The 17,574-nt window shown below is 42.3% G+C and overlaps 3 protein-coding genes across 4 annotated transcripts in view; 2 read left to right on the forward strand and 1 right to left on the reverse strand.

The window, feature by feature from the left end:
• Positions 1-5,905, reverse strand: part of slc47a1 (solute carrier family 47 member 1) — a 7,871-nt gene extending 1,966 nt beyond the window's left edge. The window contains exons 1-14 of the mRNA XM_044042237.1: positions 5,636-5,905; positions 5,315-5,416; positions 4,388-4,456; positions 3,993-4,141; positions 3,860-3,902; positions 3,256-3,300; positions 2,740-2,837; positions 2,504-2,601; positions 2,302-2,415; positions 1,880-1,947; positions 1,539-1,647; positions 1,388-1,463; positions 426-495; positions 212-344 (exon numbers count right to left, since the gene is read on the reverse strand). Coding sequence (XP_043898172.1) covers positions 212-344; positions 426-495; positions 1,388-1,463; positions 1,539-1,647; positions 1,880-1,947; positions 2,302-2,415; positions 2,504-2,601; positions 2,740-2,837; positions 3,256-3,300; positions 3,860-3,902; positions 3,993-4,141; positions 4,388-4,456; positions 5,315-5,416; positions 5,636-5,815 — 1,354 coding nt within the window. The 5' untranslated portion in view covers positions 5,816-5,905. The remainder of the gene's footprint in view (positions 1-211; positions 345-425; positions 496-1,387; positions 1,464-1,538; positions 1,648-1,879; positions 1,948-2,301; positions 2,416-2,503; positions 2,602-2,739; positions 2,838-3,255; positions 3,301-3,859; positions 3,903-3,992; positions 4,142-4,387; positions 4,457-5,314; positions 5,417-5,635) is intronic.
• Positions 5,906-9,983: 4,078 nt separating this feature from the next.
• tmigd1 (transmembrane and immunoglobulin domain containing 1) lies at positions 9,984-11,961 on the forward strand. Its single transcript, XM_044042245.1, has 5 exons — positions 9,984-10,117; positions 10,194-10,496; positions 11,097-11,384; positions 11,460-11,563; positions 11,643-11,961. The coding sequence occupies exons 1-5, from the start codon at positions 10,039-10,041 to the stop codon at positions 11,664-11,666; spliced, it is 798 nt and encodes a 265-aa protein (XP_043898180.1). The 5' UTR covers positions 9,984-10,038; the 3' UTR covers positions 11,667-11,961.
• Positions 11,962-13,585: 1,624 nt separating this feature from the next.
• On the forward strand, positions 13,586-17,553 carry LOC122779172. Of its 2 annotated transcripts, XM_044041298.1 has the most exons (6): positions 13,586-13,658; positions 14,344-14,668; positions 14,750-15,057; positions 15,170-15,265; positions 15,782-15,820; positions 16,652-17,553. In XM_044041298.1, exons 2-5 carry the CDS (start codon positions 14,360-14,362, stop codon positions 15,810-15,812), a joined length of 744 nt encoding a protein of 247 aa, XP_043897233.1. In that variant the 5' UTR covers positions 13,586-13,658; positions 14,344-14,359; the 3' UTR covers positions 15,813-15,820; positions 16,652-17,553. The 2 variants fall into 2 exon arrangements, with proteins under 2 accessions (XP_043897233.1, XP_043897232.1); XM_044041297.1 differs by lacking the exon at positions 15,782-15,820.
• The last annotated feature ends 21 nt before the right edge of the window (positions 17,554-17,574 follow it).

Genomic DNA, 17,574 nt, shown 5'->3' on the forward strand with positions numbered 1-17,574 from the left:
CATGGAGTGGACAGTAAAGATCAGCGCTGTTAAATGAGCGACTGCAGTGAAGGAGTGGCTGCTGCAACTTCAAACATGTATATATACACATATATGTCTATATACATATATGTGTATATATACACATATATGTATATACATGTTTGAAATAGTGGTTCATTAGTGAAGTGACTTGTGTCACACGTGCGTGAGAAGACAGATGCGATGTTACCTAAGATTCTGAGCTGAGCAGCAAATATCAGAGCGATTCCCGCCGGCAGAGCGACGCAGTAATAAGACACCAGGTTGGACAGAGCAGCAAATTTCTGCATCCCAGATCCGATGAGAATCCCTGTGCAGACACACTAACAACACACACACACACACACATGTTCATTTAAAGAAAACACACGTCAGATCATCTGTCGTGCTCATGAATCACTGACCAGCATGCCATCGAAGAACTGAAGAAAGATGTAGACTGTGAGGTTGGTTGAGACGAGCGCCACGATGCTTCTAACAAACACAAGAAGAAACACACTTATCTCAGGATCAGCGACAGGATCAGATAAATCAAACATGGACTTATCTCAGGATCAGCGACAGGATCAGATAAATCAAACATGGACTTATCTCAGGATCAGCGACAGGGAATAAATCAAACATGGACTTATCTCAGGATCAGATAAATCAAACATGGACTTATCTCAGGATCAGCGACAGGATACACATTAATCAGATAGAACGTGGACTTATCTCAGGATCATCAAGCATGGACTTATCTCAGGACAGGATCAGATAAATCAAACATGGACTTATCTCAGGATCAGATCAGATAATCAAACATGGACTTATCTCAGGGATCAGCGACTTATCTCAGGATCGCGACAGGATCAGATAAACAAACATGGACTTATCTCGGGATCAGCGCAGGATCAGATAAATCAAACATGGACTTATCTCAGGATCAGCGACAGGATCAGATAAATCAAACATGGACTTATCTCAGGATCAGCTGACGGGATCAGATAAATCAAGCATGGACTTATCTCAGGATCAGCGATCAGGATCAGATAAATCAAACATGGACTTATCTTCATCAGGATCAGCGACAGGATCAGATAAATCAAACATGGACTTATCTCAGGATCAGGATCCAGGATAAAGATCAAACATGGACTTATCTCAGATATGTCAATACAAACATGGACTTATCTCAGGATCAGATAAATCAAACATGGACTTATCTCGGGATCAGAAAGACAGATCAGCGATCAAACGTGGACTCTACGTGACATCTCCAGGATCTGATAAATCAAACATGGACTTATCTCAGGATCAGATAAATCAAACATGGACTTATCTCAGGATCAGCGACACACACGTGAGTGAATGATGTGAAACTCACTCGTCAGAAGTAAAAATGCCGCCAAGGACAGACTTAGACGCAGTGAGGATGACGCCCTGGAGCACAGCAAGCAGCGCTGCAGCAAACACACAGTCCACAGTTCAACACAAAGACACCTGATGAGTGCTTATTCTGGGATGTATGATCATACCTGTTAGAACCAGAGCCACCCTGCAGGTCACTAAGGCTTGGGCAGTGTCTCCGGCCCCCAGAGCATTACCCACACGCACACAGGTGGCTGCGTGGATACCGAGAGGAAACTGCAAAGACTCTGCGTTAGTGATTGACATTAACATTCTGAGAAGTTTAAGTGTTTGAGGCGGTCAACTGTGAGCGTGAAGGAGTCTTAAAACGTCAGAAATAAACTCTCACACGTTGTTTTATTTGTTAAAGCTGTAGTTTGTAACCCATCAAATGAATTTACACAGAACCTCTACAGAAACACATAATCTTCATCTTTACATGATCTTGATCAGGTGAACAAACACATACCATGTATGTTATGGCTCCTGTTTCCAACAGAATGTGCTGAGCAGCCAGATCCACCTCTCCAAGAATCCCTGATGTGATAAAGATGTTGATCAGCTCAGCATGCCTTCAAATCTCATCTGCTTATACCAGTTTATTCAAATTTCAATTCTGCCCCCACGTTAATCACTTAAATATGTTTGTATAATACAAGTTTCTGTGATGGGATTATTATTATTAGTATTATTTTGATATATTCATTGATTTGATATATTCTTTTCTCTGAACTCAAAAAACAACTCAAAATGTTTAAAATCAGATTGAATTTGTAAAATGCTTCACAGTTCAAAGTTCACTGCCTCGTTTTTATAAATAGAGAGAAAAGAAAAACTGTCGTTTTCACAGAAAAAACAAAAAAAACAGAAAACAAACACATGAGTTCTGACCAGCGATGAAACCGCCGATCTCCCAAATCCAGAACTCAAAGTAGACCATTAAAGCACTGGGAACAGCCAGCTTCATGTAGGAACCCCACTCCTGCAGACAGTCAGTGTTCCAGCCTGCACACACACACACACACACACACACACACTCAGTGTCTCTGGTCTGTGGCATGAATGATGACATATGTGAGGACGTCTGATTCACCTCCCCACGTCTGCTGGTGCAGCTTCTTCCATCTGATGTAACCAAACAGCAGCAGGCAGATGAAGATTTGAGTCAGGCTGTTAGCGATCGCTGATCCACTGCAAACACACGCACAACATGGTGGACGGTGAGGAGACAGAGCTGTGAGAGAGGCCTGTGTGGTTCCCCTGAACCAGGATGAACTCATGAAGTTATCAGAGGAGACAAACATGAGAAATGAAGAGTGAAACACTTACACCACTCCCAACTTGAGGCTGGTGATCAAGAAGTAATTGGTCCCTGCGTTGAGGACGTTGGCGACTGCTGCTGTGTACATCTGAGGAAGAATAATCCCCTGACAAACAAGACAAAAACACTCACTGTCAGTGCGTGTCCTTCATGCTCACACTGCATTTCATATGACTCTTATTAAAACTAAGTTAACGTGGTTAACGTGGTTAACATCGCACTCAACAAGTCCAGCCAGCACCGATCACACTGTCTTTAATCAGCAAGTAATTGGATTCAAGTAATGTTGTAATAAATGTTGGCTGGAACGGTGACCACGCAGTCGGATCGTCTGCTTTCGTCTTGTCCTGTCCTCTGTGTCCTCTTCTTGAACATCACCTGTCCTCACGTCCTCCGTCACAACATCCATGAACCGTCTCTGTGCTCGTCCTCTCAGCTCATCACTGTTCCACTGCGGCCTGAACAAACTCTGATGCATCATCATCGTACAAAGATGCTCCAGATGTCGACGTCTCTGGACTTACTTGGTTTTGTAGATATGTGACCTGCAGCTGGTGCAGGAACATGGCCTGACACACACACACACACACACACACACACAGAAAACTTTACACAACAGATTTCATGTTATTCTGTCAGTGCTCATGTATACGTTGACTGTGGGATTCAGTTTGTTTAAAGTTAACAACTGCTAATAATGCTATTATTAATTACTAATTAATACATATTATTATTATTATTAATGTATTATTGTTATCATTATTATCATTAATGTGATTAATTAATAAAAAGGTATTCTAATGACGGCAAACCTAGATAAACTAGATCATCTCAGTCCTGAAACGATGAGCAGAGATAAAGTGAAACAGATCCAGAAACAACACTTTTAACCTTTTATTGCAAAGATGCTGCAGCTTATATTTGCTTTGACCTGTGACGTCAGTGATAAAATATTGATAGCGTGCATGGCATTATTCATAAATGACCACAAATGTGTTTGCTCATTAAAGCTCTGCGCGTGCAGTTTAGTGTAACACAGCGACACTAAAGGTTAAGTAACAGGGCAGTTTTATTCCCCTTGTAATGACACTGTATCTGGGGAGTGGGATTTCAGTGTCGTGCACTCACTGGAACAGCTGGGAGGAAAGCCATCACATAGATCCGGGCGATTCTGAAGCAAGGAAAGTAAAAGTTAAAGCTCTGCGTCTTCTCTGACTCTGCTGTGTGAACGTGTGACAGGTCACAGGTCACAGGTCAGTACCTCACCACCTCGTCCTCCTGATGCATGAGCAGCAGTAAACTGTCAGCGTTGATGAGCAGAGCCCAGCATGGAAGACAGAAGAGCAGCAGGATGAGGGAACTCCTCTGCAGAATCACTCCCACACGTTTCATGTTCTTACCGCCGAACGTCTGCAAAACACGTGGATTCATGTGATCACACAGGTCCTAACCCCTTTAGATTAGCAAGCTCATACTCACCATTAATTAGCTGCTTATTAGCATGCACATTAGTAACACATCGGCTCTCTAAGTCATTAACTCAGAGTTTTTCCTCAGTAACCTCAGAATGATTGCTTAAGACTAGTAAGTAAGGAAGTTCTGATCTGAATATGCTTTGCTTAGTGTGGACGTTATAAGTATCACAGGAATACTCACCTGAGAAATGAGCGTGTCACAGGCCACGGAGAGGCCGACCCCTGTCGATGTGGTCGTCACGTTAATGATCTGATGAGTTACAGGTAATAAATATCTGTTTATTGCTTTGTTTGTGACACTGATGCTGACACAGAGTGAGGTCGTGAAGCTGAATCAGTGTTTCATCAGTCTGTAGCTGCTCAGACTCTTGTCATGAGTGTGTGTGTGTTTACTTTTTAATGTAATTCATTTGTAATTGTACTGAAGTCTGTTTTTTGTTTGAACAGGTGAATGATGACGAGGACAGGTGAACTGCTGGTAATTGAAGTCCCTGAGTGAGTGACCTTTGACCTATGTTGTTTGACCTAAGTAACTTTTACTCTGAGTACATTTGAAACGAGTTACTTTCTTACTTTAACGTGAGTACATTTTTAGAGCCGTGCTTTTACTCACACAGCCGACAATCGACATATCTTTGTAATAAAAGGTGACGTTAACGCCTCCTGATAACTAATGTGCCGCTGGACGATTCTTCAATCTGTCGCTGTCTCGACCTCAAACGCAGAGAGCCTGAAGGTGAACACTGCACACATGTGACAGGTGCTGAGAGAGCATTCCATCCCATAATTGTCCCACTGTCAGTGTGGGCTTCACAGACACCAAGACGTACTCTTGTTATAGTTGTGAGCAGCAGAAGAACTTTATAATAATAGTAATGAGCAGAAGGATTATAATCCACCCTGTCGCTCTAATCCTGGATTTAAACACGTGAGAATGTTTTAATTTGCATTCACTCTCAGGTCAAATGACTCGACTCACTTATTCATCACTTATTTCATCAACCGGATCATTGATGGAAATAAAACCTGCAGTCGTTTTCTCCTCAGCTGTTTGACACAGGAGTGTGTTTTATGATCATAAATGAATATAAATGAGTGAAGGTCGTACCGCTGAGGCCAGGGCGTATCCTGCCAGCTCTGCGTTTCCAATGTGACCACAGAATATGGTGACCACAAACGGCAGGAGGAAATTCAGAATCCGAGACAGAACCTGCAGAAACAGACTGGACTCAGCTGCTGCAGCAAAGTTCTGCTGTTCTACTGTCACCATGCACTCACTGCACTTACACACACATTTATTTATATTATACATGTACATTACATTTGATCCAACAGTCAAACAGTCTGTCAAACAGACGCGGTCACAGCTGTGACACTGAGTGAATAACAAGCCAATGCCCCACCAGCACTTCAACTTTCCCCTACTCACCAGTGGACCTGTGAGCTTCAGGACGTGGTAGAGTTCCTCTCTGTAGGCCGCTGGCAGCCAGCGAGTCACAAATGCACAGCGACACAGTTCTGAAGGAGCGGCCGCGGCCTCGTCTCCCTCGGGATCTGCCATGTTGGCACCGGGCGACTGTGCCGGGTCTGAGGAACCCGGCTTCTCCATTCAATCACGGGGGAAAGAACACAGATGGAGCAGTGAAGGCAACAAAAAAACAGGAAAAAAAAGAAAGCCAACTGGCAAAGGAGGGAGGGCGGTGAGGAGGGAGGGAGGTGGGGGATAAATGAGTGAGGGATAAGAGTTCAGAAACACAAAGTTATTGATTAAATAACGTGGTTTGAGGAGGAAGAGAGACTTATAGAACTGTGAGTGAGCGAGTAAATGAGGGAGGGAGGGAGGGAGGGAGTTGTGAGGACATTTTTGCACAATATTAAGGGATTTTTTAAGGTTAAAGGTTTGCTTTAAGGGTTTTGGTCAGGACTGGGCTCGGGAATGTCAATGGATGTCCTCACAACTACAGAGAAACAAGTGTGTGTGTGTGTGTGTGTGTGTGTGTGTGTGTGTGTAGGACACAGCAGAAATCTGATGAAGAATGTGTGTTTTCACACTGAACAAAGTGGCTCTGGTGGCATAAACGCTGAAGTCTCACAGGTTTTCACATTTGCATGTTAAGTTAAGTTAACTTATGTTAGTGTTAAGTTAAGTTAAGTTAGTGTTGTATAGGCTGTGCTCACACACTCTATACACTGTTGGCTTTGAGCCCCTGATCTTATCTCTCTGTACTTTGACCTCTGACTTTAACCCTGCATGGTGTTTCTCTGCTCAGCACAGGGTCGTGTGCTGTAGCCTCACTCATTCACTCACTCACTCACTCATTCACGCACATATTTCACTCACTCACTCCTTTTCTTCCTGACTGTACTGTAAACATCAGCCAGATTGATCAAACACTCACTGTGTGAGAGAAGTGTAGGTGTCACTGTGATCACTTTATATGTGTGTGTGTGTGTGTGTGTGTGTGTTTGGGGGTAAATTGTGTAACCTCATGTAAACAACCTTCATAACATGTGCTGCAATTCCTGCTAACCTTTGATCTGAGACATTTCAAACTTCACTGATTAAAAAAAACGCTCTTTTTAAAAAGAAAAGAAAAACAGTTCAAACAAAGTGAATCAAAATAAGAAATAAAAGTAATAATAAGAAACTGTCACATGTCACATGCCTGCTGTACATACAGGTGTATTAAGTGTGTGTGTGTGTGTTAGTATAGTTAGTGACAGACAGACTTTGTCTAATGTGCATTTAACGGAGAATATAATCTCAGTTTGAAATGATTATGATGTTGCACAGATGTTACACACTCGATCAGGACTCAATAACAAACTCAGTTCATTTTCAAATGAATATGTATATGTGTGTTTGTGCATATGAAGATCAGAGCAGCAGGGCTGCACACGTGGAGGAAGAAGGATTTAAACCATTAAGTTTTCTGTTGAACAGAAGTTGATCGTTGTTTCTCTCTAGTGGGAGAGAGAGGGCGGTAACACACACACACACACAGACTCAGGTCCAGGTTACAGCGTCTACATGAGCAGACTGAGATGATCACATGACACATGATGACACACGGGATCTGAACGTCACCTGTCCTCCATCACCTGGGTGAGTCAATGCCTGCGTTCACCTGGTGGGGGCAGTGTTTGCAGCACATGACCCACGCTAATATTCACACAATCATACAGAGTTACAGCAAAGCATAATCACATAATCACATAATAATAATATAATATTTTATTTATACAGAATTACCATCATGTGCTGTTGAAGATGAGCTTATAAATCAAGTGGGAAGTAGGTAGAGTCGCCCCCTGCTGGCTGCCCCCACTTGGCTTCAGGAGGAAACCATTTATAAATGTGTGCAGGTATGAGAGTATAATAACAATATACACTGTTGTTGTTATTATGGGATGCTGTAATGTCCTTGTTAACGGGCAGATTCCCTCACACATTGAGCTGGCTCTCTGTCTGTGGATCATAACTCTGCCTCTGTCAGTCAGACTCAGTACAATCATAATCTTTACATTATAATAACAGTGCACGTTTAAATGCAGGAGTAGTAGGGGAGAGAAAGAGAGACAGGAGGGGAGAGCGAGAGAAAGAGAGACAGGAGTAGGGCAGAGAGACAGGAGGGGAGAGAAAGAGAAGACAGGAGTAGGGCAGAGAGACAGGAGGGAGAGAGAAGAGAAGACAGGAGTAAGAGAGAGACAGGGAGGGAGAGAAAGAGAAGACAGGAGTCATGAAGAGAGACAGGAGGGGGAGAACGAGACAGGAGTCATGAAGAGAGCAGGAGGGAGAGAACGACAGGAGTCATGAAGAGAGACAGGAGGGGAGAGAAAGAGAAGACAGGAGTAGGGCAGAGAGACAGGAGGGGAGAGAAAGAGAAGACAGGAGTAAGGCAAGAGAGACAGGAGGGAGAAGAGAAGACAGGAGTCATGAAGAGAGACAGGAGGGGAGAGAACGAGAAGACAGGAGTCATGAAGAGAGACAGGAGGGAGAGAACGAGAAGACAGGAGTCATGAAGAGAGACAGGAGGGGAGAGAAAGAGAAGACAGGAGTAGGGCAGAGAGACAGGAGGGGAGAGCTAGAGAAAGAGAGACAGGAGTCATGAAGAGAGACAGGAGGTGAGAGAGAGAAAAGACAGGAGGGGAGAGCGAGAGAAAGAGAGACAGGAGTCATGAAGAGAGACAAGAGGGGAGAGAAAGAGAGACAGGAGTAGGGCAGAGAGACAGGAGGGGAGAGAAAGAGACAGGAGGGGAGAGAAAGAGAAGACAGGAGTCATGAAGACAGACAGGATGGGCGCGAAAGAGAGACAGGATTCGTGCAGGGAGACAAGAATTGTGCAGAGAGACAGGAGGGGAGAGAAAGAGACAGGAGTAGGGCAGAGAGACACAAGTGACATTACATGTACAATAGATTAAACTGCCCTCTGGTGGACAGATGTGACATTACATGTACAATAGATTAAACTGCCCTCTGGTGGACAGATGTGACATTACATTATAAAACATGATTTATGGATGATAAATATGTTCACATTAAATATTATAAGAATGTGTGTTAATGCTTTCATCCACACACCAGAGAGTTTAGTGCTGTTGTTACAGCTTTGACCAATAACACACACACACACACACACACACACACACACAACGATGATGGGTGTGTACAGGAATCGTTGGCTGAGTGATGAGAAGGTCATTTAGCAACAATTGAAGGAAGTTATAAAAGTGTCCTCATCTGCATGTGAAGCTTTATAAGAGGAGCTGAACACTGACACACACACACACACACACACACAGCTGCCACTGTCAGGTACGTTTCACTGTCATTATGACATTATTGACTTTATATGTGTGTTTTTAAGTGTATAGTTTATTCGGCCATTCTGCTGCTGCTGTTGCTACAACCTTTAAAAAAACATTTCTCCGCAACAACATCCATGAGTTTGTATTGACAGTTTGATGTCAAATTCAGTCTGTGCTGTGTGTCTGTGTCGTCCTAAAGGTCCTGGTGTTTTGTAAATTAACTGCAATCACATTTTTGTATTTTTGCTGTTTAAAAAATGCCTTTATATAAAACTACAGACTGAAGCTGGAGAAACAAGAACATTTAACACATGAAGATGACATGTTATGACATTATCGCTGTCTAACATTAGATCTGAACATAGAACGGCAGCAAAAAATATAAATGTCAGTCATCTTCAGGGTTTAGAGCTGCTTGTGTTCAGTGTTCTTCACTCTGATCTTCAGCTCACGCTGTAAAGAAACTTCTGGGCTGGATTCCTGTAATTCTCTGTGTGTTGGTTTAGATCAGTCTTGTGTCCACAGACTCCAGCTGGACCAGAACATTGTGAGAGAGCGGCACACTCTCTGCTGACTTCCTGTCTGGTTTTAGGATTGATTTTAAAAATGTTATTGTGGGGTTTTAAAGCTCTAAACGGTTTGGCAGCATCTCACCTCTCTGAACTTCTTCTTCTTTTAGATTTCTGTAGCTACTAAACTAAACTAAACTTTGGAGCGAGTTTAAGTCTCTTAAAGACTCACCTCTTCTCCTCGGCCTTCACGTCTATGTAGTTTTCAACATTTTACTATTTTACTGTTTTACTTCTATTGTTGGTGATTTATGTTTTATTTTGTGTTGCTGTGCCTTTAACTCTGTAAACCCTGGTTGTTTTTAAATGTGCTCTAGAAATAAAGTTGACTTGATTTGGAAGACAAGCTTTGGTTTTTGATGTAAAACAAAGAAAAGAAAGAACCACGGTTAGTTTTTTTGAGTTTCCTCTGTGATGAGCTTTGCTTTGTTTTCCCAGATTTGTTGAAGACAACATGAAAATGAAGTTGATTTTCAGACTCCCTCTCTTTCTTCTTCTTCTTCTTCTTCTGCAGTGTGCAGAACAGATGTCAGGTAAGAGCGTCTCATTTCATCAGGACATTTCCTCACCCGTCACTTACTGACCTTCTGAAATGTGCTTATTGTTCAGGTGTGACGATCGAGTCCGACCCTGCAGTGAGCCGTGACGGTGTCATACAGACGGAGCTGGAGAAGGTTGTGTCTCTGCTGTGTCTGCCTGGAAACAGATCTGAGGCTGAGGCTGAGGCTGAGGCTGAGGCTGAGCTGGTGTGGCTGAGGAACGATCAGCTGGTCCGTCTGACGGAGGAGAACAGGAAGGATCAGAGCAGAGTGTGCGTTACACCCGTCATCTATGACGATAACGGGGCCAATTTCACCTGCTTCCTGAGCGGCAATGACACAGTCAGAGCCTCGGTCGTCCTCAACGTCACATGTGAGTGATGTCTCCAGGGTTTTAAATACACTACGCATTAATATCATCCTTTTTTAAAGAAAAGATGAAGAGTTATATTTACTTTAGGAAGCCACCATCTTAGGGACAAACCTACCGTTGTGTGTGTTTGACCTTGAGAAGCAGAAATGTACCAACACAAACACAGGAGGTTCAACATGGTTCCTGTTGTGTGAAAACCACTGTAGAACTGGATCTTACACACTGAACCTTTAATCACATCGATCACTGATGTTTTTAGGTGTTTTTCTTCTGCTTCAAGGTTCAGAGATGTTTGGTTCTTTTCTATCATCCTGTGAACTGAAGCTCTTGTTTGGACCATTCTCTGTAAACCTGAGAGATGGTTGTTCATGGCTCATTTGGCACCAACAACCACGTCACATGGAAAGTCATATTTCTTCCCTATTCTAATGCTCGGCTTGACCTTCAGCAGGTCGTCCTGACCCTGTCTACTCACTGAAAAGTGTCCAGGTTGCTGCTGTAAGACCTGGAAGTGCTGAGGAGATATTTTAAGACATGTCAGACAATGCCAGATCCATGCCATTAGCAGCTGTACACAACCTTGCTAATGTTTCTGTCCAGTTCCTCCACAGCTCTCGGGGTCAGAGCAGGTTCTGGTGGAGGACATGGACGATCTGGTCCTGCGCTGTGATATCTGGGCCAATCCAGCCATCTCCTCTGTGCTGTGGACACTGAATGGCACCGCGGTGGATCTCACTGCAGGCCGCTTCACGCGCACCAATGATGGCTTCAGCAGCTGGCTGTCCACCTCAGGCGTGAAGAGAAGCCTGCATGAGGGCACGTACCAGTGCACCGTGGTCTCCTCCATGTACGGAGAACACAGCAAGAGCTTTCACGTGACAGTAACAGGTGAGTTCACTGACACAGTCTCACTGAAACCACGTCTCAGTGCAGTGAGCTGATCTCTGTGGTCCTGGTTCACAGAGAAGACCATTAAGTTCCCGCTGATGCCCATGATCGCAGGCCTGGTGGTGGTTTGTCTCACCACGATCCTCGCCGTGCTTTCTCGCTGGCACAAAATCGTGAAGGTAAAAACACGTGGACATGAGGTTCAGCGACTCTTCACCAACACTAATGCTTTATGTCTCTTTTACATGTCTTTAACAGTGTGTCAAGTCGTGTCGTAAATAGGTGTCCTTCTCCTTCTCCATGAAGACGTCACACCTCTCTGAGACGGAGACACCTCTCTGTGGTGCCCACCTGTCCACGTTGTCTACGTTTGGAGAGCAGTTTTATTTCTTTTATTCTCTGTTTAAAAGTGATGTTTGATGGTGATATTTGTGTAAAACATAATGTCGTCTCTGCTCCATGAAGTCCGTAAGACGTTTGTTTTTTATGTAATTATAAGACAAAGTCAATGCACATTTTCTAAATGCACGTATGTCCAGTTACACTTTGCTCATAAAATCCACTGTTTGTCCAGAAATATGAGTTTAACTTCACTTTAACTTCTAAAGGAACAAAAGCGTGTATAATTCATCTGTCGATGTCTTTGGCTAAAACAAAGTTAAAACAGCAGAATAAACTTGTCTGTCAATTAATGTTAAACTCTTGAACTTTAACTGGTGACTCAATGATACGAGCGTGGCTCGTTAAAATCATGTTATACATTTACTCTTAATGAGACTGAAAAAGGACAAGGACGGACATTTCACCAGGGTCAAGGTCTACAGTTGTGTGATCTCAGTAATAAAGAAATATTTACAAGGTTCACATAAAACAGTGTGGACAAGAATACATCACTCTCAGGAGGTGAATGAATGAATGAATGAAGCTACAGTGTCAAGCTTTTATTGTGAAAGAAATCAATTTAGTCCAAAGTTCTTTATGCAGAAATGCACGTTCATAATGACTCGTTCCATATGAAGAAAAATGAGATGATCTGTTGGTTAATGTCTCAGATTAAAACAAGCAAATGTGGACATGGACATGTGTGTCTCTCGCAGGTCTATAGCGACACCTGCTGGATGCTTCACCAAACCTTGACCTATCAGGAATAAAATGCAAAGACAGAGTTAAAATCTGCAGGGGTCACAGGGGTCGACGGCGTCGCCAGAGCCAATCCCAGCTAACTATTGAGCAAAAGGCTGCGTGAACTGGTATTTTCACTCAAATATACAGAATCTAACTCTATGTCTGTGAAGACAAAAAAACATGAACATGTAAATTGTTGAAGACAATACACAGGACTGTACCAATCTCTGCCCCATCTATTATTTATTATTAAAAGTGGTATTTTTATTTGTAAAAGTCTTTTTTGTATAATTTTACAGTGAACACCATAATGAAAGACAGAAAACAAGGCTGGACAATAGAGGAAAAACAATATATGATTAAAATATTAATTTGACTATTTTAACCTGTGTTCTTATTGACATTATTTTGGCTTTTTTCTTATTTTGTATAAATATTTACTGCTTTTTCTTCATCTGTGTTTGAAAAAAGTAACCTTTGGCCTCAAGTTTTAATCTTTTTAAAACATACTATTAATTAGGCACATTTGGTATTTCAATAAAATGTGTTACAAAAGTCAAGCAAATCAGCCTTATTGTGATTTTTTGAGTGTGTGTGTGTACCAAAATATTATCACAGTTTATTGTGTTGGATTGATAAAAATCCTTGAAAGCAACAATCTCTCATGAAAATAATGAAAACAAACAAAAAGTACAGTCATTTAAGGTTTAGAATTTCAATATAAAGTTTCCTTTTTTTTTAACCGGTGGTTTTCTGTCAGAACAAAAGAAACACTATTTCACACCAAGCTAGAACAATGTATCATGAATACATATTTTTATTTTTACAGAATACACAAGAATATAATTTGAATATTAAACAACTGTTTGTTAAATAAATGTATTTATTTATTTAAACTCACTTTTCTAATATCATTATTGAACTTTACTGACTAAATATTCAGACTTTCAAACGGTCCTCAAAATATGGTGACGTCACGTGCACGCCGTGGAGCCGTAGCGTCCTACGTCATTACGTCAGGGAGGGTCTTTTACTCGAAGGGCGTGGCGTGTGTGGGATTATCGTCCGCCGCCAAATTCAAACAGAGAAAGAGAAGAAGCGAAGCAGCAGCTGAAACTCACAGGACAGAGGAAATATCACAACTTCCAGGTAAAGTAGTGCCACACTGGGACAAGAAGAAACCAGGAAAACCGCGTCTATTTCGTCGTTTATCGTGTAATTGACGTTCATTTTAATTTAGCTGTAAATTTACTGAGCTAACGCGGTTACTACACACACACAAACTAACTAACGGTGTCCCCTCTGGAGAACAGTCCTCATTTTGTCCTCCACACGTTCCTTTTCTTTATTACGTGGAACTTCATTTGTGGTTGCAAGTCAATATACTGTGTTAAATGTGTTATTTCCTCAGTGGCAGTGATTTAAATGGAGACGGTTGAGTTAAACGGGAAAGTGTGTGGTTGTTACAGATATTTATAAAAGTCTTTGTTTTAACGTCGTACATTTACCTTTTTGTAATAGAAAACTGATTTTATGGGAACTTAATTCCCAATAAAAAATACCGTTTTATGCAAACCCTTGGCAAAGAAACATTTAAACATTTCTTCAAATGATTACATGCTGTTACTGTAAGTATGAACAACTTAAGCATGTGTTTTGTTTAATAGTTGTAAATAATGATAATTGTCGTCAGTGATTAATCAATTGTTGCATTAAATGAAAAGTTTAAGAGGGCATCAAATTGTTGTTTGTTTTTTTAATACAAAAAGGAGAAAAGGAAGCAAAATATAAATGACTTAAATATTGTGTTTGCTGCACTCCCGTGTTGCTCCAGTCTCAGCTCAGTCAGCATGTCGTCTTCAGTGATGGATGGAGTCGGTCGTGTTGTGGTGGGAGTGTGGCGTGCACACACCGTCCTGGACGAGTCTGACGGTGCAGACAGTTCACCAGAAGCCCCAGACCGCTTCCGCAAGCTTCGGTCCTCGTCTTCACTGAACTCCCTGCGCATGTCTTTGCGCAAGCGTCTCCCGCTGCGTTCTGTCCAGGCCAACTCTCTTCCTGAGAATCTGACCCATGAACCAGAGAAGCAGCAACCAAAACCCAGCACCATGCGCAAACTTACACGCAGTGCCCGGAACTCTGTCACTGAAGTCTACCAGGTAGATTTTGTATGATTGTTATGGATTTATCGTGTCTGAATTTGGAGCTGCTTGACCAAACATTTGTCTTCCTTCTGTCAGAGACTGCAGAGGACGAAAGAGTTCTCACGGGAGGAGTGTTTGGTGGCGACCCCGGGTAAGATGTGTGATGGTGACGGACCAAGTGCATGTAGTTCTCGCACTCCTAAATGTACTCCTGGCAGACGTGCGACCCCCAAACGTACCCCGAGATCAGCTGCCAAGCCCGGACGTACTCCAGGTTCACGGGGGAGGAAGACTCCCGAGGCTGGAGTACGCGGGGTGAAAACAGGAGGAGGCCGGAGGCAGCTCGTCCGAATGGCTGCTTTACGAAGTCCATTTGCCTCACCCAACACACAGAACCAGAGACAGTATGGGTTTTTTATGAATTACCAGCTAAAGGTTGCACACTATTTACCATACAGTTGTTGTTGTTTGTTTTTTCCCCCCTTTCTGATTATTATTTGTTTTCTCTGTTGACAGCAAATTCGACAAAGACTTGGAGTCTGTGTCCAGTGGACTCAGAAGACTCAAATATCTGTCCAGGGCCTTCGATGACATGATTGGAAGAGATGACAGGTAGAGAATCTGCATTTGAAGTATCTTTATTTTATTGTGTCAGTGTGGGTGTGTTTTTCTGGTCAGTTTGCTTTTATTAAGAACATATTCTGGTAAAGAGGGGAGCACAGTCATGCTGCCTCCTCCTCTTCCTCCCAGTTTGCAGTGCAGCTCGTGGGTCTGCTGACTTCCTACCCTTCCCCCTCACACTCAGCCTCTTCCCGCCTCTATTTAAAAAACGATCTGTGTCTCTGGTATTTGGGTGAGGAGGGGGTGAGGGGGGAGACAGCAGGAGGAAAGCATATGGGTGTGGGAACCAGAGCCAGATGAAAAGACAAAAATGTGCTTGAGAGACGTTGGTGTGTCGAGACTTTACTTCCAGTGTTGACATTTAAAATGTCAGAGCAGCCTCCCACAGAGAATGAGATGCTGTGTGAACGACAGAGAGTCTCATCTCCAGCGGCCGTGACCTTGTCTCTCATCGGTGTGGATTACACACAGGAACTTATACACTGGTCTATTTTTCTCCTACAACAGGCGCTTCAACTATTCCCTTATGGTGGAGTAGGTGAGAAGGTAAATTCAAACAAAAACAACTGTGCCATGCAGAACTATATCTTGAAAGTGCATGGCAGTGTTTGGTTGCATGAAATCGATTTCAATCTCTGCTTTTTATAACTCACATTATCCAAGTACAGGAAGTTCTTCTCTGTCAGACTCACACTTCCTTCTTTCCTCACACACGTTGTCTCGTTCTCTTGTTTCCTTATATCCTACGGCTCATTTCACATCTCAGAAATCCTCAAAAATGATGTGCGTCAACCAAAGTAGATGCCATCTGTGAAATCATTGTGAAAATGTCGTACTGGTTTTTAAAGCCTGAAAATCTTATGTCTGGATGCAGCTTTAACAACCATGTGTCCTGATAACTTAACATTTGCTTTTTATTTTGAGATTTTTAAGGTCAAATTAGTAACATCTAATGGTGAGATTGCAGATTTTAACAAAAGGATGCCTCCGCTCAACCCCTCCCTTTGCAAAGCACATTGAGAACTACGGTGGCCTTTACACACCACAAAAGATGGCCCCTGCCTGCATAAAAGGCTAAGAAAACCAAACATCTTTATTTTAAAACCGTGATACACAGAAAAAAAAATGTATATGTCGTATATTGAGTTATACGGTATATTCAACTAAACACAAACCTCAGCTCTTGCTATACGTTAATGACGTCTATGTACAAAAGAGTAAGGAAAAGAACTATAAGACAATACACTAACAAATTTAACATGCGTCTGTTGATGCATGGTTGCTTTTGTCCTTTTACCTTGAATGTCACTAAAAAAAGAATGATCTTCAGACTTGTGCACACACTGTCTCCATGACTCTTCCTCTCTCTTTGTGCAGAACCAGAACACGAGAACGTTGTGGAGGAGCATTGATGAGGAAGTTGGACCCCAGCGGTAAACTCAGTCGCTCAAACCTAACACATCGAGCCACAAACCTCTCAAACACCCTGGGAGGTTGGGCGCACACAGCTGTGAACACTGTGTGCAAACCCAACTGAACTGCATGCGCGTGTGTGTGTGTGTGTACAACACGGGACCTTTTGTAGCCATGTTTCCCATTTCTCGTTGTGTCACTGTGGGAATGTAAAACTGTGGCTCTGTGCTTTCTCTTTTATTTATGTGTCGTGTAGTTACCAGCATCTATAGTCTGTAGGTCTTGTGTTTACATGTCTCAGGTTGGCGAGCGCTGGATCAAATGTCCTCATTGTAGAAGTGTTTTTCTATGTTTCCACATTATAGCTGCTACAGCCAAATGTCTTGTTACATTTTCAGAATACTAATATTGCTTGTGTTTATACTCCTGTATCTGCAGATAACAACTAATACTAAAGTTACTGACAAAGGAAAGAGAAGTCTTTCACTCACTTTATACGTATGTAATGATGTTCCTAACATTTCTTTTTTTACATGTCATTTGATTATACCAAATAGTAAGTGCATTTTTTATGAAGGGAGACCTTTTTTTTTTTATATAAAGCGTAGCCAGTATTTGAATGGGAATTTTCTTTTTCTTGACACTTTAAATGTCCTGTGGATAATTCACACAGCAACAGTGCCCATTAATCATCTTAGAATGTGAGAGGCAGGATGTAATGGTTCATTAAGTGATGATGTTGTGAAGCCTTATTGAGGGAGTTGTTAGTGTAGTGAATGTCAAGCAAATGGCCTTAAATGAAGCAAAGAGAGACGTGTTTAAATGTGAAAAAAGTTGCACCCATTAAAAACTTTAAGCTCCATCAATTCAAATGTCTTGGCTTTATT

The sequence above is a fragment of the Solea senegalensis genome, linkage group LG13 (genome assembly GCF_019176455.1).
Source record: "Solea senegalensis isolate Sse05_10M linkage group LG13, IFAPA_SoseM_1, whole genome shotgun sequence".
NCBI lineage: Eukaryota > Metazoa > Chordata > Actinopteri > Pleuronectiformes > Soleidae > Solea > Solea senegalensis.